The sequence below is a fragment of the Anastrepha obliqua genome, chromosome 2 (genome assembly GCF_027943255.1).
Source record: "Anastrepha obliqua isolate idAnaObli1 chromosome 2, idAnaObli1_1.0, whole genome shotgun sequence".
In the NCBI taxonomy this organism is placed as follows: domain Eukaryota; kingdom Metazoa; phylum Arthropoda; class Insecta; order Diptera; family Tephritidae; genus Anastrepha; species Anastrepha obliqua.
This window is the reverse complement of record NC_072893.1, coordinates 26531810-26556668: the sequence shown is the minus strand read 5'-3', so window position 1 is coordinate 26556668 and position 24859 is coordinate 26531810. Positions and strand designations below refer to the sequence as shown.

General features: G+C 38.9%; 2 protein-coding genes across 2 annotated transcripts; one reads left to right on the top strand and one right to left on the bottom strand.

Moving 5' to 3' along the window:
* Window positions 1-7882: 7882 nt before the first annotated feature.
* Window positions 7883-13419, bottom strand: LOC129238710 (centrosome-associated protein Alms1a-like). The gene is made up of 5 exons (XM_054873835.1): window positions 13033-13419; window positions 11729-12977; window positions 9508-11664; window positions 9283-9431; window positions 7883-7999 (listed from the first exon to the last, which is right to left on the bottom strand). The coding sequence occupies exons 1-5, from the start codon at window positions 13357-13359 to the stop codon at window positions 7937-7939; spliced, it is 3945 nt and encodes a 1314-aa protein (XP_054729810.1). The 5' UTR covers window positions 13360-13419; the 3' UTR covers window positions 7883-7936.
* A 1388-nt stretch (window positions 13420-14807) lies between these two features.
* Window positions 14808-21538, top strand: LOC129238709 (N-acetylgalactosaminyltransferase 7). The gene is made up of 3 exons (XM_054873834.1): window positions 14808-15373; window positions 19759-20235; window positions 20308-21538. The coding sequence occupies exons 1-3, from the start codon at window positions 15178-15180 to the stop codon at window positions 21399-21401; spliced, it is 1767 nt and encodes a 588-aa protein (XP_054729809.1). The 5' UTR covers window positions 14808-15177; the 3' UTR covers window positions 21402-21538.
* The last annotated feature ends 3321 nt before the right edge of the window (window positions 21539-24859 follow it).

Below are 24859 nucleotides of genomic sequence, written 5' to 3'. Positions count from 1 at the left end.
CGCAGCGGTGTATGATGTAAATTCATATACTTTTACTTTAAAAATGTGGCTGCAATGCTAAATTGCAAAAATATTATTTAAGCCAAATTGTAAACAGCGTTGGCGAACATTTTTTAAGCCAATGAGAAAACACAAGCAGAAGGATTGATGCGTTAGCATCTTGGAGGTAGTCGGTTCAACGAGCCGAATTTATATCCGACTAATGCTGTAAACAGTGACCGACGTATACGCAGTCTCCTGTCAGCTGTTACGATCAAACTAAAGAGAACCCCATGTAAATGAAAAATTCCTTCCTTTCGTATCGTAGTATCGTAGATTTTATTTCACGATTTTTGAAATATCCCGTAGAACCCTGTCAGCTGATTGCCCTCTCACCACACAGTGTTGCCAAGCAGTACATTTCGAAATCACTTACAAAGTCAACTTAGAAAAATTATAATTTTTATTAAAATAACTTAAAAGCACTGTTGAATAATGTTAATTATAGATAAATGAACTATTTGTAAAAATTAATTAAATAAAAATTAAAAATTGTAACTGATAACGCGGATGTGTGAAAAAGTGTTTAACACGTTCATGCCGGCGCGTACCACCGGTGGTTCGCACAAGTCTGCTTCATGGGGCGGCGCGTACCACCGGTGGCCCGCACAAGATTGCTTTATGAGGCGGCGTGTACCACCAATGGTACTTTATTAAACGGTACCTATGAGATGAGGTGCCATAAACGACTACCCTTATGAAAAAATTTCGTTTTATGACCTGCAATCGCTTCCGATAGAGCGAAAAGACTTAAACATTGCCGTCTGTGGGCGAAGACCATGAATAACAGCGCCGGCGGGAATGTGTTAAGCAAAAATATCAATGGCAACATTGTGTAGATACAACCAAACACATACACACACAAACCGATGTATTGTGTAAATATGTAATTAAAAGAACGCAGCTGTTCTCACGGGATGAGTTTTTTGTGCTCGTTGGGGGCTGCGGTAAGGGACTGGGTACGTCATTCACTGTTTTCAGCATAAGAACTGTCACTCCAACAGCATTTTCTCCCGTACATGTATGGGGAATGTTAATGCTGTTACAATAACAACACTCTGCGCAAATGTATGAGAAATGTTAATGCTGCTACAATAACAACATTCTCCGCAAATGTATGAGAAATGCTAATGCTGTTACAATAACAACATTCCCTGCTCAAATATGGGGAATGTTTATGCTGTTACAAAAACAACATTCGTTAGCAACCTCACAATTTTAACGGAAATGTTTTATGTTATTATAACAACAACAATTCGCAAGCATCAATTACATAGTATTATATGAGGCAGAAAACGAAATACGAACTAGGCGCAATTTGTTGGCTTAAATGTTGATTTAAAACGAAATAAAAGTATTAAATGAAATAATGAAAATGCGACACACGACGAGAAAGAGAACACAAGATGTGATTGATTTGTATGTAAATGAAAAATATAAGCAAATTTTTTGGACGTCAAATAAAATTAACTAGAACTAATAGAAAAAGAAAAAAATTATATTTATTGGCGAGCGCGCTATTAAATTATACAATTTCATTACATCCTTATAACTTACTAACCACACACACCTTCTTGCTGCAACTTTCCTTACTAGAATTGTTGAACGCCTCTAAAACAAAATCGCTTCACGTAAACCGTCCTACAAATTGTGGCGTTAAAATTATCTGGTCTACGGCTTATAATTTTTCCCTACGATACTGCATTTAGGGTAATTTCCCTATGAACTTTTTGTTTTTTTACTAATACATGCATATGCATATAAGAGTCCTACATTCCGAAACAATTTAAGTAAAGTAAATTTTTAAATTTTGTTCTATCTATGTATGTAGTAGAAGTTGAGAATCAACAAATTTATCTCATGCGACATTTTCCGACATTCACATGAAACGCCATTTGGTTCTAGCAAATTTTGCATTCAGCGCTTAAAAATTTGACTGTGCAACTACCAAAATATAGCATAAAGCGCGTGCTCGATGATCAAGTGAATGTCCCAGAATGTGTGCGAATATGTTCAGAAAAGTCGCTCAATTAAATGACAGCTCGAAGTTGAATAAACGGCTTAGATTTCTTTTGTTAGTATAACTTAACCTAATTAAAACGTATTTATTTGTATAGTAAATAATTAAAAAAAAAAAAAAATCTCTAATGTTATACTTAAATGTCTAAATATTATTAAATAACCTTTTAAACTAATCCTCAATTAGTACAATTAAGGGAGTTAGCCGCCTAATTATAGTTAGTTTTCGTTTTACGAATAAATTGTAAATATAATATAATTTGTATGCTCATAATTTTAGTACGTACAGTCTGTTGGAAAAAGTGGTGTGAAGGAGTTATGCAAATTAAATTATCACGAAAATATTTTTTTGCACGTTACTGCGTTATGGCGCTAAATTATCTTAACTAAAAAGATTTAATTAAATATGGAGTCATCACAACTCAGTGCGCTTTGGTATGAGGGGCTAGAAGGGGCTCTTTAAGGCACTTTTCTGGTCCAGAGACGTGAAAATTGAAGGGGTTTAAAATTGAAGAAAAACAATCGGTATAGATTGAAAATCGTTTTTATTCATTAGATAAATTCTTTATTTACAAAATTTTTTTTTTTTTCAATGACAATAAAAAAAAAATTGCTTTCCCTGACGTAACACATGCCACTGGCGTAACTGATTGGGCTGCTCAGGTACGTCTGAAAAAAAAAAAATCGGTCGATTATTTATCAGAAGATATGTTGCTATGCTGCGTAGCAGATTTACAAAAAAAATTCGAAATATGTTATCTGTTTATTGGAAAATCAAAAAAAAAAAAAAAAAAATTTTTCACGTTCTCGCCCTTAAAAAAAAATTGAAAAATTGATTATAAAATTATAATTCTGCTACCCGCGAGAGCCGCAAGTCTACTCAGTAACATATTAAAAATTCAAATCAATCAGTTCAGTACTTTTTGAGAAATTACCAACGCCAACTCGGAAAAAAAGTTTCGAGAAAAACACGGTTAACGCGCTTATACCTGGGCGGCGTATTCCAAACCGGTCTCGTTTTAAAGGACTGTAACGTCTAAACTACAACGAATTTCAAAATAAAAAATCATAAACATGAAAAAAAAGATTTTTTCGAAATTCTAGACCAGAAAGGTGCCTTAAAACACATTAATCGAATGACAAACAAATGGGCCCCCCACGATAGTTGCTTCGTTAGTTACTTCAATGACCCTAATTTATATCCTGCTAAGAACTTTTGGTCGCCGTAGCCGAATTGTTGGTGCGTGGCTACCAGGCATGAAACACTAAAATGAATAAAAAGTTTTTTTTTTTTAATAGCGGTCACTCTTCGGCAGGCAATGGCAAACCTTTGAGTGTATTTCTGCCATGAAAAAGCTTCTCATAAAAACCATTTGCCGTTCGGATTCGACTTAAAACTGTAGGTCCCTCCATTTGTGAAACAGTAGCGAGACGCATGCCACAAATAGGAGAAGGAACTCGGCCAAACACCTAACCTAAGTGTACGTGCCAATTATTTATTTTAGGGGGTTATACACAGTTAGAAGGCCGAGAAAAGCGAATCTTCCAGAATTTTTTCTGAGAAAACTTAAATTTATTGATCTAAAAATTTGTGCACATATTATGTTATCTTTTAACTGTATTTTAAGACTTAGTATTAGTAAAAATATTTATTTGGAAGCAAGCTATAGCTGATCTGCGACTAAGACTTAGTATTAGCAAACATTTTTATTTGGAAAGAAGCTAAAGCTAATCTGCGGGAGCTCATTTCAAAATAAACGTTTTGCGGTGGCAACTACATATATCTCTGAACTAGATCCTCTATCTAATTAAAAAACCAAACCGATTTTGTTAAAGTAATATTAAATCTAGTAATTAATCGAAGGTATAGCAAAATAAATTTTTTTGACAAAAAGGCGGTTTCTCAAAAAAAAAAAACAAAAACAAAATCGGCTTTCAACGAAAGTCACGGTCTTAAATTGTTAAAAAAAAATATTTATCGGTGAGAAAAAATCTTCGATTAATTACTAAAAAATATTTTTAATATAAATATAAAATTTGAGACTAATCGGTTTAGCCATTTTCGAGTAATGTTGGTCACCGACTTTGAAAACACCATTTTGAGAAAAACGGGTTTAAAGTTTGAAAAGCACTTTGCATAGAATAGGAACGCCTTTTCGAATTTGCGTGTAACTTCAAAAATATTCACCGGAACGATATAAATTTTATGTGCATATTCTTAAATATATGTACATTAAGGAAAAAAAAAATTAAAAAAAATCGAGTTTTTGAAAATTCTAACTGTATATAACCGCTTAACGATTTTCACATCATGCTGCTTTAGCAACAATAACAGTGTGAGAAAACACGCTGACGAATTATTGCCTCGAAATTGTTTTTACTGGATTACCGATCATCAACCTTCAACGATGTGGCTTGCCATACACAATTTCACTTTCACTTTCACTTATTCAATGGCTGCATAACACCAACTACGTCTTTCAAAATCTCTTAAACCAATTGCGCTTGCGCTACTTTGTATTGAATATGTGGAAGAAACGTGTTTCGTGAAATTTTACATTTATGCGTATGGCTACAATAACAGCAGATGACCATTTGTTCAATTTGAAGAACAAACTTTCTCTCTCAGCTTTTGTTTAACTTTGCCCGGAAGCTTCTCTAGGCTCATGTGCTGATAATCATCAGCAATTAGTCAAGCCCAAAGAGTGCTGCACCCTTATAATTTTCTCCTGTCTCAGGCTATCAAAATCGACAAACAAAAAGGCCATGGTTGACTAGCGACCAATCAGCAAATTATGTAGCGCCAGTCAGCATATAAAGAAACTCTTCTCGCTTTGATGCTATTGAACAGGAATCCAAGAAACCTTGATTGTTAACTCCTTGCCGTGCTTTAACGAGGCTGAATCGCGATGAAAATTTTGGCCCAAACAGGGCTCGTGAATAGATCATCTGTCATCAGTCTGATCTGTTTACCACGAGTTGCCGCGTAACACTTGGGCGGCCGAGTTTCGTCGAGCTAAATGGCACTGCAAGGGGTTAAACTGGCTAAATTACGTTAGGTAGGTAGGTAGTAGACTTGACCGCTGGTTCATGCAAATTTAAGGGGGTCTTCTGGTCTCCAGCGAAAAAAAAATCGATTTTTTTTTTTGCATAATTTTGTTGTATGTGTATGCGAGAATACGCCACAGAAAGGATTTTTTGAAAATCGCATTTTTTCACATTTTTCTGGGCACCGAAGTGTACCCTCCTCCTCAAGTTTTATCATAAACTTTATCTTTAAACGCGTTTCCCCGAAAATCGTGTTTTTTAAGCATTTTGGTCACACTTTTCATAGTAGTTATACTCCGATTTCAATGGTTTTGGTCTTAAAAGGTTCGGAAAACTTACCGCTAAGTTTCCCCGTGTACGAGTTTTGAAATTTTTTTCATTCCATTTTTATAACCTTTTAAATTTCAAAAAATGAGCAAAAAAAATTTTTTTTTGCAAATTGTTGCATAACTTTTGAAAAAAATTAAAAAAAAAAAAATCTGTCACGGGAAAACTTAACCAGGGCAACTCTGAAGACAACGCATATCTAATTTTTGCTTTCTGATTACCCAGGTGGAAAAACCGTGACCAAAATGGAGACCTGTTTCGTTTGGAGGTGGACGTCTTCAGCGCCATTTCAAGGTCGCGGGTGTTAATTTTTTTCAAAGTCAAAACCATTTTTTAAAAGCCAAGACATGTACCTTTAAAATAAAAAAAAAATTTTTTTTAGATATTCATAGGATTTGTCACAATCAATCCCCAAAAAACCCCTTCATTTCAGGGCCTCGAGACCAGAAGACCCCCTTAACTCTGCTGTACTATAAGTAAATGCATACCCGACAAGGTCTTATACAGGATTTTGAGAGATAAAAACTACCTACTTACCTTTTCAAAGAACTCCGCTACATATTTTTTGTTCTTCTGAACTAATATTTGAATGAGGTGTCAGTATTTTTCTTAAAGGTCAAAACAAAATTTTTGTAATATAAAAATGCTTGTGTTCGTTCGTTTTGTGCGTAGTGCAAAATATCCTACGAACAGCTGTTTTCTGCAAGTGATGTTATTTCATGATCAATGGATGTGGGACCTTTTATAATTAACTATTCCTGGGCGATTATTATTCACTGTAAGATAATGAGCGGTAGCCATCACGTAATGCCTAATTTTGCTGCTCAAAATTTATAACTCAAAGTAAGAATCACTTTTGAAGACAAAAAAAAAAATATTTATTGATTGGTGCATTTCAATGAAAAGAGACAGTCTTTGTCGCCTTTAATAACCCTTAACGGCACTTTTTCTGACAGATTGCACATTTGTTGACCGTTGAAATCGAATTTTTGTTTTTGCATTTTAATTTCGCAAGTGAAATAAGCAAGCAATGTGAAGCTTTGTAAAGGATGAATGTTAATTGGGGTAATTGGGTAAAATGCTTGTGTTGATTATTATGATGAAGCACTTTTTTGAGTGGGCAGTAAAGTTCTATAGTTAAAGTCAAATTATGTAATTTAATGAAATGTTACACACAAAAAAAAATATTATAATGTTGTTGGCTTCCCTGTAAACCGAGATAAATGGTTAAATTAATTCATTATATGGTATGTAATTAAAACTTGCAATAAACGTATAACCAAAAGGTAATATAAATAATAAAATAAAGTAATTAATAACAATAAAAACAAAAAAAAACTGCTCAATAACTTTTTTGGGGCAATTCCATTATGTCCATAGTTTATCTGCACGCCCTCATTCCATAGAATTTCAGCAGCTATTATTATAATTACTATTATTCTAAAATTTATACTTTAAAATTTAGTTTATAAAATATATTTTGGAGGCTCTGGGGTTACTGGACTATTTTGCCCCGCAAGCGTGTTCAGATTTCATGGAGTAGATTATGTTCTTTGAAGGCGTTTAGTATCTTCATCATACCTTCCTTGTTTGCAATCCAGAATTGCAGTTAGATTGCTGCTGTAGCTCGAGATGGGGTAGTTCTTTAGAATGTGTTCTATGCTAAGAAGGGTATTACACCGCCTGCATTCTCGTGGAGTTACACGGCTGTAGTCAGATATGAATTTTGTAACACCTACTTTAATTCTGGCTATTGTGATGCATTTTTCGCGTGAGAGATCTTTGTGGTAGTTTGGTCGTTCGCAGCTGAAGTTGTGGGTACTTAAGAAACATGTTTACGTTTTCCACAAGCTATCTCTTAATGTTCTGAGATACGATCTATGGAAGTTTGTCAAGACAGTGGTTAAGCAAGAAGTCTCCGCTATGCTAGCTCATTGCCTGTTATTCCCATATGATCTGGTATCCCCACTACTTTGATTTGGATCTGTCCATTTGTTCCCATTACATATCGGTGCGTTTCACTGTTTCTATTTATTAGCGATTTTAACACACCCAAGCTGCACGAGAATATAGCGGCTCGTTTGTTGATTTTGGCCTCGTAGTGAACGGCAAAATTAATTGCTGCTAGCTCGGCGTTGAAAATACCAGCGTTTGATGGAAGAAGAGCTTGATGGATTGTTCCAATTGTCCATCCGTTGTTCTATAACAGCATAAGACGGTAATTCTTCGAGTAAAGAGCCATCGGCGTAATAAAAAATATCAGCTTTAAAGTTTGCTTTATATGTTAGGTCAATTTCTACAGCTATTTGCGCACAAATTGTGGTCCACTTTTATACTTTTTTTGCGTAAAATTTTAACTCATTTCCTTTAAAGTTACTTTAAATTTACACGTTCAGCTATATTTCATTTTTCCTTTATTTGCTAAATATTAAATTCACTAAAAAATATATTGTCTGCAAAAAAACAAGGTGCTCCTCCTCTTCAACATTAGTTCATAGCTCCTTTAAATGACTGTCTTACTGTGGTTTAACGATAACTTCCCAGTGCGCGCACGTCGCTGTAAACGCTGCATAAAAAAAATGATTAATATTGCAAATATCTAAAACAAAAACACATAGTATAACTCAAGGCGAATCCATTAAAAGTAGTGTTGGTAAATCCGCTGATTTGTTTTTGAAGTGAATCTTCTTAGGCGTCGATGGACGAGCGAGAATGGAGAGTAAAATTTCAAGGTCATTCAACGTTTTGGGCATTTTCGTTCCGCGAGAGAGAGAAAAGATATAACGTAGAGGAAAAGGAGAGAGAGAGAGCTATAACTTATATATATCTTAGATACACTTTAGGCTATTTTTCCTGAGTTTTTCCTTGTGGTTGTTAATTTCTAGTGAGAAATAACACTGTCTACCTTTTGGCGCTTGTTTGTGGGGCAAACTTGTAGGAAATATATTTTTGGTGCCTACTTTTTGGCGTTATATTTCCTTGGTCCCTACTGTTTGGGGCTTTTTTTGGTCCCAATTTTTTTGACATTTTTTTTTTTTTTTGTGGCTACTTTTTGGCGCTTATTACCGTTTCCTGGCTAGTGCTTGTGCGTACTGTAAAGTGCTATCCATTCCAGCGTCGGATTTATTGGTATTGCATTGTGCCGTTGCTGCGGTCCTGGAGTCGCTGCGTTTGTACAGGTTATAAACGCTCGGAGTAGTGCGCGTTGTGGCCACGGTTTGTGTCCGGCGTTTACCTATACCGGGCGACCTTTCTCCGTTTTTTGTAAATTTTGTCTATTTGTATTCTCCGCAAATGTTGTGAATTTATTTATTGTAGATATATATTCTTTCTCTCTTTCGCTCTCATTCTCTCTCGGGTCTTTCCCTCTTATTTTGTCTGCCTTGAAAGTTTCACTTCTGTTATGTGTACGCTACACTGCCTTTTTGCTTTCGCCGTGTCCATGTGGCTGTCAGCTCAGCATGAAACAAGGCGAATTTTTTATTCGTTTTCTAGTTTCCCAATACTTTGCTTTGACAATCAAACGCACAGAACATTGTCGTTGATCTAGTGCCACCACCTTTAATGCATGCGCCTTGGTATAACTGTAAGCAAGGCTTGTTCGTTAGGTATGGTGAAAAAAAAACATGTTTTTTGAGGGGAACTTTGGATTCTGCGGCATTCGTTTTGTGTTTCACTAAGATAAAGTCAAATTTTATGAAACACAAACCACAAAATTTAGTTATAGCTTAATGAAACACAAAATGAATGCCGTCGGCATATCTGTCGAATTCGCTCAGAGCCGAATAACGGTCTGCTAGATAGTACACCTCCAAAAATCTTTTCTCCATGACTCTAAGTACAACACACCTGATTGAAAATATCTCTGATTAAACGATTTCCATGCCGGCGCCGTTCTTCGCGTGCACGTTCTTGCTGCTTCACGACCTCAGGCAAATTTTTGCAATGTCGCTGTGTCATCGCCTTCATTTCTTTAGTGGCGAAAATGCGTAAACGTTCTAGACATGGATTAAGAAAAAAAATTATTAATAATAACACAAAAGAGTATATAAGTAAAGTGGAGAACAAGCTTACTTGTAGCGGGCGGTGGTAGACGTTGCAATTTTGTGTCCAACGAATTTTCACTTGCGTTCTCAACTATATCTCTTAACTCTCTCTCTCGTTCTAGGCGTAGCGCTTGTATCTGATTAAGTATAGCTTTGCGTTCCTTTGTTTGAGCAACGAATTTCGGATTGGCACGTTCTAAGTAATCTTGCAGCGCGCATGGCTGTCGTTCGTCATCCCTCAACTCATTGCGCTCGTCACTCGGTTTCGAATCGGAATTGGTGTTCGACGAGGATGTGACCGTGTTTATTGTGGTAGTAGTGGACGTCGTTGTTTTCTTATCGAATTGTATAACATAAGCTATGGCTTTCGGTTTTACCTGCACACTAATCGATTGACCCGAACAAGCCGGTTGTGGATCATAGGTAGCCCAGTTTCGTGCATTCATCGATTGGTTGTAGTCATAGTGTAAACGTCTACCGAACACCGGTTGTGTACGACGTAAAGAGGCTCCAGTTTGTATGCCAACTCCTGCAATACCCGCGCCTACAGCAGCGACGTCATCATACTGATGTGTAGTTGTGGTTGTTGAACTTGAGGTGCTGGTTGTGCCCATTGGTATTGAGACTTCCGAAGAAATACAAAATATGGACGAGGTTGATTGTTCGCTGTGAATGGTTTGTGTTTTTTGAGCATAGTTGACTGCACCACTCTGGTGAGTTTGTGTGCGCGGTGGACACGGCGGACATGGTGGGCAATGCGGTTGTGTGTGTTGTGGCCCTGTAAAATTCGTTTGTGGTTGTCTTCTGCCCATATTATTGCGCTGCTGTTGGCAGTATGCTTGGTGGTATGGGCGCTGATCTGAGACACACCTACAGTAGGCATTGTGTGTGTTATGTGGCATTGAATAGTGGCCAACTGGCGCATTTGTAGCGGTGGTATGCGAAATTACATTGCAGCGTTGCTGCAATTCTTGAATAATCTGCTGTTGCTGTTGAATTAGCAACTGTTGTTGTTGATGTAGCAGCGATTCGTAATGAATGCGTTTCTTGATGCGGTATTGCTCTAAAAATTCGCGTTTGCGTTGCTGTGCAAACGAGCCAACACTCTCGCCGTCATTACTGTCACCGGAGGGTGTATCAATTTTGGAACGCTGCTGCTGGCGTGGTTTGGCAGTGGACAGTTGCTTCGGTGGTGATGCCGATGGTGTTGGCATATTAGACGCATCAGCTGCGGGTGGCAAAATTTGTTCTTCGTTAGTGGTAACTGTTTCTTTCATAGTACGAAAACGTGCTTTACCAGCCACTAAATTGTCATAAATATTTGTCGCCTCTGTGGGCTTATCATAAACGATTTGGGTTTCACGTCTCCGTTGTTTGGAACGTTTTAATTTCTCATCTAATTCTATTACATCTTCGTTTGATTCTTCAATTATCACTTCGATTTCCTGCATCGGTTGTTTATCACCACTGCTAGGAGCGGTGGGTGTCGCGGATGATGACTGTTGGTCCGAAAAGACCGTGTCGTATAGCTTATCTACTTTTTGTGCAGTTGTGCCATTCTTTTCCAAATGCGTACTTTCCGCTTCTTGACTCCGCTCCATATTCGATTTGGATAATAGACAGCGCAAAGTTTCCAGTCGTTCAATTTCCGATTGTATCCACTTCAATTGGGTTCTTCGTTCGGAGTCCATTTTATCGGTATCCAAGCATTTCATTATTTTGTCTCTCTTAGCGGCATTGCGTGCAAATTCCAACTTTTTTTCTTCGTATTCAATTTCAGACTGTGTCATGGGATTCAGCCATTCGCGCATTGTCGAATGAGCTATTTCATCCATATCTGTGTCTGACGCACCCACAGTTTCCCTTTTAAGAAGCGCCTTTTGTGTTGTAATATCTTTGGATGTTGTTGTGCTAGTTTTAGATGCCGACGAGTTCTTGTCTGAGTGGATATCCAACGTAAATTGCTCACCTGTCTGCGGATGTATTTGTTTTTCTGATTTGTCTAAGTTTCTATTTATGTTATTAGCTACAATATCTGTCAGTCTTGGCACATTTTCATTTTTATCGTCGGCTCCTGCGCGCACGCGCACAGGCTTTGCTTGTAGTTGTACATCCTTGGTTTTTTCTTTGGCAAGTTTTTCCAATGCTTTGGCGGAGGTTGTTGGCGGTGATGGTTTCTTAATGACTTAAAAAAATATGGCACGTAATTAATATAAATAAAAGTGTATATTATTCTTCAAAATGCTTACCATCTACATGAACAAGTTTTTCGTCAACCTCGTCGCTACTTGTATCAGAAGCCTGATCACGACCTAAACCGCTCATATCTGCTGAAGCTTTTGCTGTCCGCGCAACCGTAACAGTAGACGTTGATTTGAGTGTTGCCTCCATATTTGGTTCGCACGCATTATGAGACTTACTTGCACTTGATTGCGTTGATGCAACGTAACTGCCCGGAGCGGTTATACCTTTGTCATTATCCGTATCTATATTGAGAGTTGATATACGTTTTACGATATCACGCACAAGTTTTTTCTTTTGCCGCTGATTTAAGCTACGAGCATCTATCAGTGAACACAGCAGTTGTATACCCAAATCTAATTGGGGTGAGCTTAACAACGAAGAAGAAGCTGTGGTATTTTCCTTATTCTCGCTAAATACTTCTTTTATGGTGTCGTGTATTTGTTGGAGACTCGTTGCTTCAGCATTTATCGAATTGCTGTTCTTTCTTGAGCCATGCACTTTATTGGACGCCAGCATTTCATGAATTCCTGCGATGAAAGGATGCACATACTTTGGCTGCTCCTTGTCTTTCGTTGACTTCTTAGACTCGCTATGCAATGAGACTTTTTGAACAGCAACTTCGCCGTCTGTTGTGGAATGTGTTGAACGGGAGGAATAGTAATCGAAGCTACTGGGCGTTGCAGTGCCAGCAGCGTTGGAAGATGTGCCGGATGCAGTAGACGAAAGAGTTACTTGTACTTCTTTGGACGTTAACTGCGGAAGCTTTTGCACTGAGGTTTGCGCATATTGATCGCTTCTCTTTTGTAGTGACATTGAAGTGCTTTTGGACACGACTTTGTGTCGTGATGCTGCCTTGGCACTATTGTCACAACTCATAGTATCCATCATTGTGCTAGAAGCTAGAGGTGGTGTGCTTCGGATAGATGCATGTTTTTCCGTCGACTTTTCTGATTTGTGTGCTTTTTGTTGTTTATCTGGCTTAGATTTTCTGATTTCTTCATCAGTAATGTTGACACCTTTTTTCGAGCCGCTGATGCATGAAATTTCTTGAAAATATTCCTTTAATACAGATCGCTCCAAAATGCTTATGTTGCTGGTTGATTTAGATTTCTTATAGCCCACATCCCCCAATGAATCCCATTCGAGCCGTCTGTGTGACTTTGCTACCGAGTCAGGAGTCTGCGTTTGTTTTGTGTGCGCACTTTTATGGCTAGCTGGTGGTGGGGTGTGCAAGTCAGGGGCAGATGATGTGCACTGGATGACAAATGACAGTTAAAAACAATTATATTTTTATTTAGATTCAACTCACTTCATCTCCTTTGGGTTTCATACGTTTTTCGGTATTTTTTTCAGTTTGCATTTCAATTGGAACAATAAATTCTTTTGTTTCGGAATCGCTTTCGGTTGTGGACTCCGTATCTTGATTAAACATTCGTCTGAATACGCGTCCTTCATCTTCACTGTGACAACTGCTGACGGTTGTTGTGCTGCGGCTTCTGCTATCACTACGATGTTCGCATGGCGAATAAAGGCGCATATATTTTTCCAGATCCCGTTCCTGTCCGAATTTCAAGTAATATTCTATTATTTTTTCATTGACCCGGGAAGTGCGCGGAAGATGCGCGCCTTTACGCATCTTTATTTACAATTCTTAAACTGCCAATAGGCGCGTTTTGTAAGTTTGAATGTAATTAAGTTTTCTTCTTCTATATGCAGATGACATTCACACATGATTCAATTATTATTTATATTTGAATCATGGAATTCACCATGGGAGTCTTGTTAATGAAAGTGTAATACCGTTCGATGGTGAAAAGATTTTTAGAGGTGTACTACTTAGCAGACCGTTATTCGGCTCCGAGCGAATTTGACAGATATGCGACGTCATTCGTTTTGTGTTTCACAAAATTTAGCTTTTTATGTTGAATTAAAAGGAGTATGTAGTCGCTTTGCATTAGTTACAAGTATCAATAAATATCTTGAGACCGATACTATGATCTTTTATTTATATTTAAAAATATATTTAGCAAAAAATTATAACCTGTTCACCAGAGTGTTGTAAATAATCGTAAGAAAAGTGATATGTGGAGTATAAGCCCAGGTACATTCACTAATGGTGAAGGGAGACAAATAACAACGTTTTCCACATTATAACGTCAAGAAAAAAAAAAAAAATAAAAATAAAAAAAGAAAAGAAAAAGGCGAACAGCCGATATGCAGTTGGAGTTACAAGAGTACGACGATAGTGCAAGTGGAATGGGTTTTCATTATTTCATTTCATGCTGACATCCTAATGTCCACGACGAAAGAAAACAAAACAAATCAGCTGGTCTACTTTAATAGATTCGCCTTGGTATGAACGATAGGAGCGTATGATGTATTGCACCAGATAGTTTGAATTTTAGACAGATCTTACCTATTGCTCCAATATAACGGCCTACAAGTCAAAGCATAGGCATAGGGTGTTGACATCATCACACAATCATGTACAGATTCAAAAATCAAAATAAGAGGTGTCCAGAAAACATACAAATATCTCTGCATGGGAAGACAAATGTTTTATATGGTCAGCTCAAGCTGACTCAAGTTAGAAGGACTCATTTTATTTTGTTGGATACTCAAGAATAGCTTTTTGAGAATTTGCCACACTAGCTAACAATTTTTGTGCCTTTGGGGACAGTTTTCAGTTTCAGTGCTATGCTCCCCTGTCAAACCAAAGAAAAAATTCTTGTCTTCATTCGTTAACAAAATTCGGCTACGAAATTATCAATAAAAATGATTAGGAATCAGGTTAGACTCTAAATGGTTTTTAGGTGGCGAATATTTCTAGTGGAGTTTTATTAGCGGAATTGTTGTTGGGAATTGTACTTTCTTGTTTTTATATGCTCTTTACTGAGAGTTCTAGGTATACCTAAGTGTCCGAGAATCCGAAGTGCCATGTCCATTTCCTTTATGCTGAAATTAATCTTATAAATATTGCACTACTAATCGCTTGGTCAGCTGTTGTAAATTCCTTTTCAATTTTTTTCACCACGCTTTATTCTTTCATTTGCAAATATATTACTTTAGTCCGGCAGCTTTGCCAGAGGAGCAGCAAAAGGTGTATTTAGGAAAATTACTAGCTTCCATTCAGCTGTGTGTATGTTTATTAGAAAAATTGTACCAATGAAATTGTTAATGAAATAAATTTTTAAACCACAGCGTTTTAGTATAAGTGTATAAGATCAGCCTTAACTGCATTTAATCGAACGTGACGCTACAATCTTCTCACTCAATTGGTATACTCAGGTTGTGTTTTGTTACTGGTTTTCTTGGCATCAGCTTGGTCGTAATTCGTAGGCAGCTTGAGCCGTGTTTGCGACACGTCGACATATTCGAATGTCGGCTACCAGTGCAATTGTTTAATATCACCGAATTTAATACCGTATTAAAAAATCTTGAATTTTCATCAAAAATGCGTGTTAGCAATGTACGTGGTGGGCGCCTGTGCCGCATAGCCTTTTGTTGCTGCATTATAATACCGCTTATATATCTGCTGGTCACATGGAACGACACCAAGCGTGGACTAAATAGCTACCACGGCAAATTTTCTCGATTTCATCACCAGAGATTGGAGGGAAGGCCACGTGAGGTGCCAAAGCTGGTCGAAGGTAGGTCCATTCATACGCATCAAATAAAAACTAATTTCTTTGCATATTTATTTTGTAAGTAGATGTTAACTGCTTTATCATAGCCGGCATTTCTTGAGGTTCATTGACTGACTTCGACCTTGGTATTGCATACATAAACATCTCTCTAATCTGATACAATAAGATGAAAGAGAAAACCCTAATCAATTGTGGTTTTTAAGATATTGAGTTTCTTTTGTCAATTGAGCGCTTGTTTCATACTACTAGACGCTCAGTCTAAAAACGCTTCAAATCCGACTATGCATTTGTGTATATAAAAAGGTTACATACCATTTGTTATTTTTAAGCTGTTAATGATTGCAGTTGAAACAGTTATTTAGAGCCGATAATGAAATATGAAATGCCTTCATACTTAAGAAATGCCTTTTAATTAATATTTTAATGGTATACAAAATGTCACTGACAAAAGAGAGTATGCGGCGCTGAAATGTAACCAAGGTGAAAAATTTACCTACATATTTATTGTGCTCTCTAAAACATTCAGAGTGACATTTTGAAATGCAAATATTTAGTGCAATGAAATGTGAGTATTTGTGAAATGTAAATATATTGGTAAGACAATGCTCCGTTTGATTTTAAGGCATGAGTTAACAAATTGTACAATTGCATATTTAATATGAATAGTTACTTGAATGATAACTTGAATATTAGTGAATATATTCGTCGCATTTCGTTTTTTTTTGTTTATTGTAAAACAATTGAGTGTATGCGTTGACTAGAAGAGCAGCAGTGAAACGCGGTGCATAGTTTGTTTTTTTTTTGTTTTTTTTTTTTCTTTTCTGGGTGAATGTATTTTTTTCTTCCCCTTTTCTAGGGGAAGGTCTAGTAGATCATCAGCAACACTTTTAAAAAAATAAAGATAGAATAGACCATAAAGGAGGTGCCAAGAAATTAATATGTATGTATCTGTGAACTTTTGACAAAACAACAACAAAAATTATATTTTAATTAAACTGTGTTCTATTCATAGTAACATCACATGCCGCTACTTTTATTAAAATTGATTTTAAAGCTATATCTAAAAATTTATTTAAATGCTAAATAAATAAATTCAAATTGGAAAGTTTATTTTAGTTATTGCATTGACAAAATTTCGCAGATATGTACAGCTGTTGTCAGCTAATTAGAAACGCTCCTTTTTGATAAATGCTTGATGAGCATAATATTAAGCTACTTAAATTTACCGTTATTTTTTCTCTTAAAATCATTTGCATTGCTTTTGTTACTCTATTTACTACCCAATGCGCCTAGTTTTGTAGTTGTGAAATTGAAGTACCGTTAATATTATCCAACGCAGTGCATGGGTTACTTAGTTCAAGGTAAATAAACTGAGACAAGTAATTAGAAACAGTTGTTCAATGGAAGCATATTCGGCAAGTTGTGTTATTTTAATAGTAATATAATCGACTTTTTGGTATATATATATTTTAAATTGGTTGTTTAAAAGCAACTAAAATATTCGTCTTCAAGATTTGTAATGGGAAAAAGCAGCAGCTGTACACCTGCCCTGCGGAGCTCCATTTTTGACCTTCGTAAAGCTGGAAAGTCGTACAGTGAAATTTCTAAGCAAGTCAAATGCTCAAAAAAATGGTTTTAACGCCTTAAAGCATATCCAACTTTTTAAGACTGTTGAAAATGTTCCACGTAAGAAAAGGCCCCGGAAAACTTCAGCAGAAATTGACCGCAAGATAGCAATCATCTCCAAAAGAGACCCAAAAAAGACTTCCACTGACATCCAACGGGAAATTCAGGATCAATATAATTTCGAAATATCCAAGAGAACAATTTCTCGGCGTCTGGTCGAATCTGGACTGCATAGCAGAGCAGCACGCAAGAAGCCCCTTCTAACCAAGATACAAAGGAGATGGCGAGTAGTCTTTGCGAGATCCAATTGGTCATGGACTCCAAATCAATGGAAATATATCATTTGGGGCGATGAAACTAAGATAAATCGCATAGGGCCATATGGACGGCCAATCAACCATGAACTCAATCCTCGCTACGTTTCACTGGTAGTGAAGCATTGTGGAGGATCAATCATGGTGTGGGGATGTTTCTGGTGGAATGGTGTTGGCCCAATCCATAGGATTGATGGAATTTTAAATAAGGAGAAATACGTCGATATACTAAAAAATGGCGTGGGCTGAGGAAAATTTGCCTGTTATATGGAAGTTTTAACAGGATAATGATCCAAAGCACACGGCAAAGTTGACGAAACAGTTTTTCGACGAAAATTCCATCAATGTTTTGGAATGGCCATCATCCGGTCCGGACTTAAACCCAATAGAGCTTCTCTGGGGTGACGTTAAAAAAGCCGTGAGTGCCAAAAATATCCTAAATATGGATATCCTTTTTGCCGAAGTAAAAACGGCATGGCAAGCAACACCTGTGGCGCGCTGTCAAAATCTCATTACATCAATGCGCAATCGATGTGAGGCAGTGTTGAAGCAAAAGGGTTATGGAACCAAATACTAACATAATCTTTATGTTGATCTGATAATACATTACTGTTTCTAATTAGTTGCCCTATCCAAATCGTGCATTTCACATGCTTTAAAAAAATATATATATATTTAATAAAGAATTGCGATTAAATTGTTTTCCACTAGTTTTTAAGTTTATCATATGTTTAAATAAAATTGGCAAAAAGTTATGAAAATACGTGTTTAAAAGGAATTTATTTTGAAATAAGTGTCGTTTCTAATTAGCTGTCAACAGCTGTATGTACAATAAACAGGCTGAACAAATAAGCTCGCCATTAAGTGGAGGCTTTGAATCGTTGAACGCCACATTGCAGCAAATTTTAAAGTTTAGATGCCGAATGCCTTCATAATACATTCAGCAGCATGCTGCTACAAACAACTGCCGTTTTGTAAATAAAAATTTGCTAAAAATTTTTCTAAAAATTACTAATGACTGCCGACCGCAAAAATTATTTGCCGTCTGTCGCGAGAATAATTGTGTCAAATTCTTTTGGCAAGGTTACGTGTAAAGTTATAGAGCCTAATGATGATAAAACAACAACAACGCAAACCTAGGAAGAACTTGAGAGAGAGAGAGAGAGAGAGAGAGACATAAGACTGTTCCTCACTTGGGGTTTCCAGGTTTCAGTAGCTAAACCATATTCTCGGTTTATTTATTTCAAGCAAAATTTGAGAGGCCAGCGTCAAATTGACATATTTGGTGACATACTTTACTGCCGCTGTGCCCAGATATTTTAGTGGGTACCATTATTATTATTACGGTTCTTGTTGTAGCAGCATAAACATTCCTCATACATGTACGGGAAATGCTGCTGAAGTGACAGTCCTTGGCCGGATACAAATCCGGGTTGTTTCGGTTACGTAGGACCGACTGTCGTGGGAATGACCGCCGATGCACGGGGCTGTGCGCTATAATACAGGGTTTGATTTGGCTTATACAACTAATATTTTTCAAAATAGGACCCTTGAGCGTCAATACACCGCTGGGAGCGGTCCTTCCACTGCAGGAAACATTTTTAAAACTCCTCCGCCGGAATCGCGTTCAATTCGGCTGTCACAGTTTATTGGATCGCCTCGATGGAGTCGAAACGCCTCCCTTTCAGTTTTCTTTTCAGGCGCGGGAACAAGAAGAAGTCCAGAGGGCACAGGTCTGGGCTGTAAGGAGGGTGGGGAAGCACCGGAACCCCCATCTTGGTCAATGCAGAGGTGCAGAGGAAGGGTTGTGACGAAGGGTCCAATTGTTGAAGAGGTCGGGCCGAGCCCGGGCGACGCGGTTTTTCAGCCGAAGGAGCACTTCTTCGCAAAATTCCGCGTTTACAGTGTTTGTTTGCGTCGTCGAAGGCCTTCCAGATCGCTGTTCGTTTTCGACGTCCTCCCGGCCTTCCTTGAACGACTTCTGCCACCATTTTTCCTGGGCACTGGACAGAGATTGGTCCCCGTAAGCCTCCTTGAGTAGCCCAATGGTTTCGGCACTCATTTTGTTTAGCTTTATGCAAAATTTGATCGAGTAACGTTGCTCCAACGATCACTGCATTTTCGCCACTGCAAAATCCTAACACACTTTTAAAACAGCTTTCACGCGCGGAGCGATGTTGACTGCACCGCTGTGGCCAGCGAACTGGCACCGGTTTCTAGTGGAAGGGGAAGATCCAACGATCATTTTTCCCCACCAGCCGATTCGGTTGATCGCTTGGCAGACGCTCCGCGCGAGAAGGCTTATTACTTTTCAATCAAACCCTGTATCAGAAACATTTTATGCGTAATTTTTAATGATAATATCTCAATTTGACCTATACGAAAAACACATTTTTTTTAAATCCTATTTTTTGTATTTAAAAAAAATCATACTTTGACTACTTTCAGGACTTGGAAATTTCGAGCCGAAAAATGTAGAAGAGCGCTCCGGACCAGGCGAGAATGGCGAAGCATATCAACTCTCGGCCGATAAGAAGAATCGCGCAGATGAGTCGGAAATGGAGTATGGCATGAATATTGCGTGCTCCGACGAGATATCAATGCATCGTTCTGTGCGCGATACCCGTTTGGATGAGTGCAAGCATTGGGACTATCCGTACGATTTACCCAAAACCAGCGTCATTATTGTTTTCCACAACGAAGGATTCTCGGTGCTTATGCGCACAGTTCATTCGGTGATTGATCGTTCGCCAAAGCATATGTTGCATGAAATTATTTTGGTGGACGATTATTCGGACAAGCAGGACTTGCGTGAGAAATTGGATAAATACATTCAACAATTCCATGGCTTAGTAAAACTGATACGTAATAGCGAACGCGAAGGTCTCATCCGTACACGCTCTAGAGGTGCACAGGAAGCGAGCGGTAATGCACAAATTTTTTTTTTTGCTATTTTCAACTTTTTTACAATATTCGCTTCTTTTGTTTCACCTACAGGCGAAGTCATTGTTTTCCTCGATGCGCACTGTGAGGTGAATACAAATTGGTTGCCACCGCTCTTGGCGCCCATCTATCGTGATCGCACCGTTATGACGGTGCCCATTATTGATGGCATTGATCATAAAACCTTTGAATATCGCCCGGTATATGGCAGCGATGCGCATTTTCGTGGCATATTTGAATGGGGAATGCTGTACAAAGAGAACGAGGTGCCTAAACGCGAGCAACGCCGTCGTGCACACAACTCCGAGCCATACCGCAGCCCTACACACGCCGGTGGGCTGTTTGCCATTAATCGAGAATACTTTCTGGAATTGGGCGCATACGATCCCGGTCTATTGGTGTGGGGTGGCGAAAACTTCGAGTTGAGCTTCAAGATATGGCAGTGTGGCGGCAGCATTGAATGGGTGCCGTGTTCGCGTGTAGGTCACGTTTATCGCGGTTTCATGCCATACAATTTCGGCAAGCTGGCGCAAGCCAAGAAGGGCCCCTTAATTACAATCAATTACAAACGTGTCATTGAGACATGGTTCGATGATACGCATAAAGAATATTTCTACACCAGAGAACCGTTGGCGCGCTACCTCGATATGGGCGATATTAGCGAGCAGTTGGCGCTGAAAAAGCGCTTAAATTGTAAATCTTTTCAGTGGTTTATGGACAACATTGCCTACGATGTGTATGACAAATTCCCAGCACTGCCAGCCAACTTACATTGGGGCGAATTGCGTTCCGTGGCTACCGACGGTTGTCTAGATTCAATGGGCCATCAGCCACCGGCCATAATGGGACTCACGCACTGCCATGGTGGGGGTAACAATCAGCTGATACGTTTGAATGCCGCCGGGCAATTGGGCGTGGGCGAGCGTTGTGTGGAGGCAGATCGGCAGGGCATTAAATTGGCTGTATGTCGTTTGGGTACAGTGGATGGACCGTGGAATTATGATGAAAACACGAAGCACTTGCTGCATCGCACGCACAAAAAATGCGTGGCGGTACATCCGACAACGCAGCAACTGTTCTTGGCCCATTGTGATGTGAACGATGGCTATCAGCAGTGGTGGTTCAAAGCAATCAAACCCAGGTGGTAAAAAACAAAAAAAAAAAAATGCAACGTACTAAAACGCAGCGCGCGGGTTTCATGGGACATTCATATCGGACGTTGAGAAGATCAGAGAATTTATTTTGTTAAATTTGAAGAAATTTTAATTGATAGAGATTTTAGAGAGCTGAAAAAAGATGTGAGCCGTTTTTATGATGGAATTGAATATATTAAATATATTATAATACTTACAGTGCGCGCTTCTACATAAATGCGCGCATAAATGGACGGTTCGCAATGAGGGACTGTAGGTTTGATTATAGAAAATGGGCGTGTGCTCTTGCAAATGCAACAGCAACGTTGAGTTAATAAGCGGTAATATATTGATAATTATAGTTGTTTTGAGTGTTCGGCTCATGAAAATTGAAAAATTAAGCAATAACTAGCAGTTGTAAAGTGTGAAAATCAATCATATGTGTATGTAAACATTTAAGTAGATACATAAAATTAAAATTTTACTGCATCGATGACCGTTCCAAGCGTATAAACGCTAAAGTTTATTAAGTTTTAAATAAATCAAATTATAAAGGGCCTTGGAAAACTACAATTCACGCTGACTTTTTGGCGTTGAAGACCCTTCCTAACATTTTTATATGTATGTATGTACTTTTTATAGTAGATACATAATGAATAATGCTTCAACATTGCCAATTATTCGTAGAAAATTTTACGAAATTTTATCTTCCAATTATTGTTATAATTTATTACTGTTAGTAATATGTGTCCGTTAGTTTCTTCAAACGACTACTATTTAATTTAAGTAAACTTTCTAATTTGATCTGTGTCTGTGCACTCTTCATCCACTTTGTGTATATTTCATGTGTGATAAGTAAAAAACGTTCATTTATCGAATCTGAAGTATTTCGTAGACATTCTATACACACAATCACCTATTTTATTTATTACTTACTTTTAAAGGAATTGCAGCAATAGTTAAGTCTGAAAAACTTACAATAAAAGATTTTAATAAAAAATTATTTGATTTTTTTTAATGCTTACTGGGAGTTGGGCGGTTTCTTGTGCCCCAGGTTAGGTTAGGTTTGGCAGCCGCATCGCACATAGAGACAGCGATGCCACTTGGAGCACGTAATGAGTCCGTTGTGAGCCGCAGGGGCTGAGCTACATTTCCCTTTCCATATTAAACCATCCTGAGTTTTTGACAAAGCGTAAAAGGTTGTTGATACCTAAAGTGTATAGGTTATCTATATTCATATTAAGAAGTAGAATCTTAACTAACGGTTCCTGCTTGTGGGTAGAGCCGCGCATGTGCAAAAAAGGTGCCAGAGTAGGCACTGAGCAGGGAACTTCCGTGGAAGTACCCTGTGTAATCTGCTCTCCAGAGACCATTGGTACCTCTTTGCCAGGATCAGGACTGCCTTTGGCTGAGGTCTCCACTCCTTCCATCGAGTTGCAAGCCGACGGAGAGATTGCGTGGGCACTGCGGACGAGTCGTTTTCATTCCCAGCTGGTGCAAATCGCTTCATCGGCCTGGAACTCGATGTGTGTGTGGAGCCACCAGAGCGGGATCTTTTGCGGTTGTCTAGTTCGGGGCTAGGCGCATTCGACGGCCTCATCGCCATGGACCGGGCTATTGCAAGCGGTTTGCCCTCGGCGACTAGGGTTTTTTTTTTCGCTCGCGTTCAGCTTCGTACAGCTTCACCCTGTTTCCATGAGTCTTTTTATTGTTAGTCTCATTTTTCTCTGAGAAGCAGGTAAGGTGAAAGAGAAAACTCATGAAGGGAGAAGGGCGGGGAGAAGTAGTGGTGGGATGGTTAGGAGGATAGGTTTAGAGTGTGTGGATTATGAACGATGACTGTGCTGCGTTTGTGTTGCGCTTTGTGCTGCTGATGAAATTTTTTAGATTTTTAATGTCAACGCCAGCTATATCAGCAGGCGTAGCAAAGAAGTAAGAGCCCAGATGCCTAGATCTTAACCCCGCCAGAGCAGGGTAGCTAAGGAGAAGGTGCTGAGATGGTTCCACCTCATCGTCCATATATTCGACACAAAAGGACTCGAGCTGAGACTTTGTCAACCTCAGAAGCTCGCTCTGATCCACACGTGGCAAGAAGGATTTCGCGACCTTACACGTTTATGTACTTCTTCAACGCTCGCTGAGTTGGCGCGAAGCCCATCTTTCCAGGAGCAGATCGCCTTTAGTCAGGGCGATCCCAATTCTCTCCCTTCGCGGGGAAATCACTTCACATGTGACTTGTCTGGCCAGTTTATCCGCCTCACAGTTTCCCGCAATGTCGCTGTGACCAGTAACCTAGATGAGACTTATGCCAAAGAATTCGGACGCAGTTGAAAGTGAGGCCAGGCATTCCCTGAGCAGTTTCGAATGCACCATCACTGACCCGCTTGGCTGTCGGAGTAAATATTTACTTTCTCGACTGCTAGTACGCATGTGAGCAGCCAATCAGCTGCCTCCTTGATTGCGGCTACCTCTGCCTGGAACGCACTGTAGTGCTCCGGTAACCTGAATTTGAGTCTGATGGGGAGCTCCTCGCAAAAAACTCCTCCGCTAACCTTTCCTTCCAATTGCCATCCATCCGTGAACAAGTTCACCAAGCCCTGTCCCCAAGTGTAGCCCCCCATCCACTCTTCCTTTGATGGAATATGAGTGGAGAAAGTTCCGGTTGGACTAAGGGAGGGTATACATTGATCCGTTGTCAGGGGGATGCACTCAAAGTTTCTAAGGATGCCCATAAGTGAAGTTGCGCTTTTAGCCCGAACCTCTCAGTCTGATTGCGGTACGTGCAGCGGAAATTCTGCCTGCAATGTCTGCGGGTACCACATTTAACATTGAGTGCCGACCTCTGAACTCTCTCCAGCTTCTTCATCAATGTCATTCTCTCTAGTGAGTTCCACCAGACTATGACTTCCTATAACAAGATTGGCTTTACATTGTTATTATATAGCCAAACAACGCAACCACCTTTTGCCAATTGCGCCTTTGCACCCATACAAGGCGATTGTTGCCTTTCTCACTCTTTCCTCAACATTGGGCGTCCATGTAAGCATGCGGAGCGCCTTCTACGCCTTCTAATTAGGGAAGTTGAGCTCTGGGTATTTTACATTTCCTCATAAATATTACGAGCTCCGCCTTGAGAAGATTCACCGACGATTCTAACAACTACGGCCGCCGTAGTCGAATGGGTTGGTGCGTGACTACCATTCGGATCTGCGTACGTCCTAATCTCCGTGCATGACACCAAAATTAAGAAAAAACTTTTTTCTAATAGCGGTCTGCCATGGAAAAGCTCCTCATAAAAATTATCTGCTGTTCGGAGTCGGTGGGTATTAAGACGCACGCCGCAAATAGGAGGAGGAGCTCTCTTTTCATTCGATATGGTCACCATTTGGTTTTACCCAATCCTTCACACGATTAGGCCATTCAGCTCTTGCAGCACGCGCGGTTTCCATGAATAACCAAATATTGTTTCAATA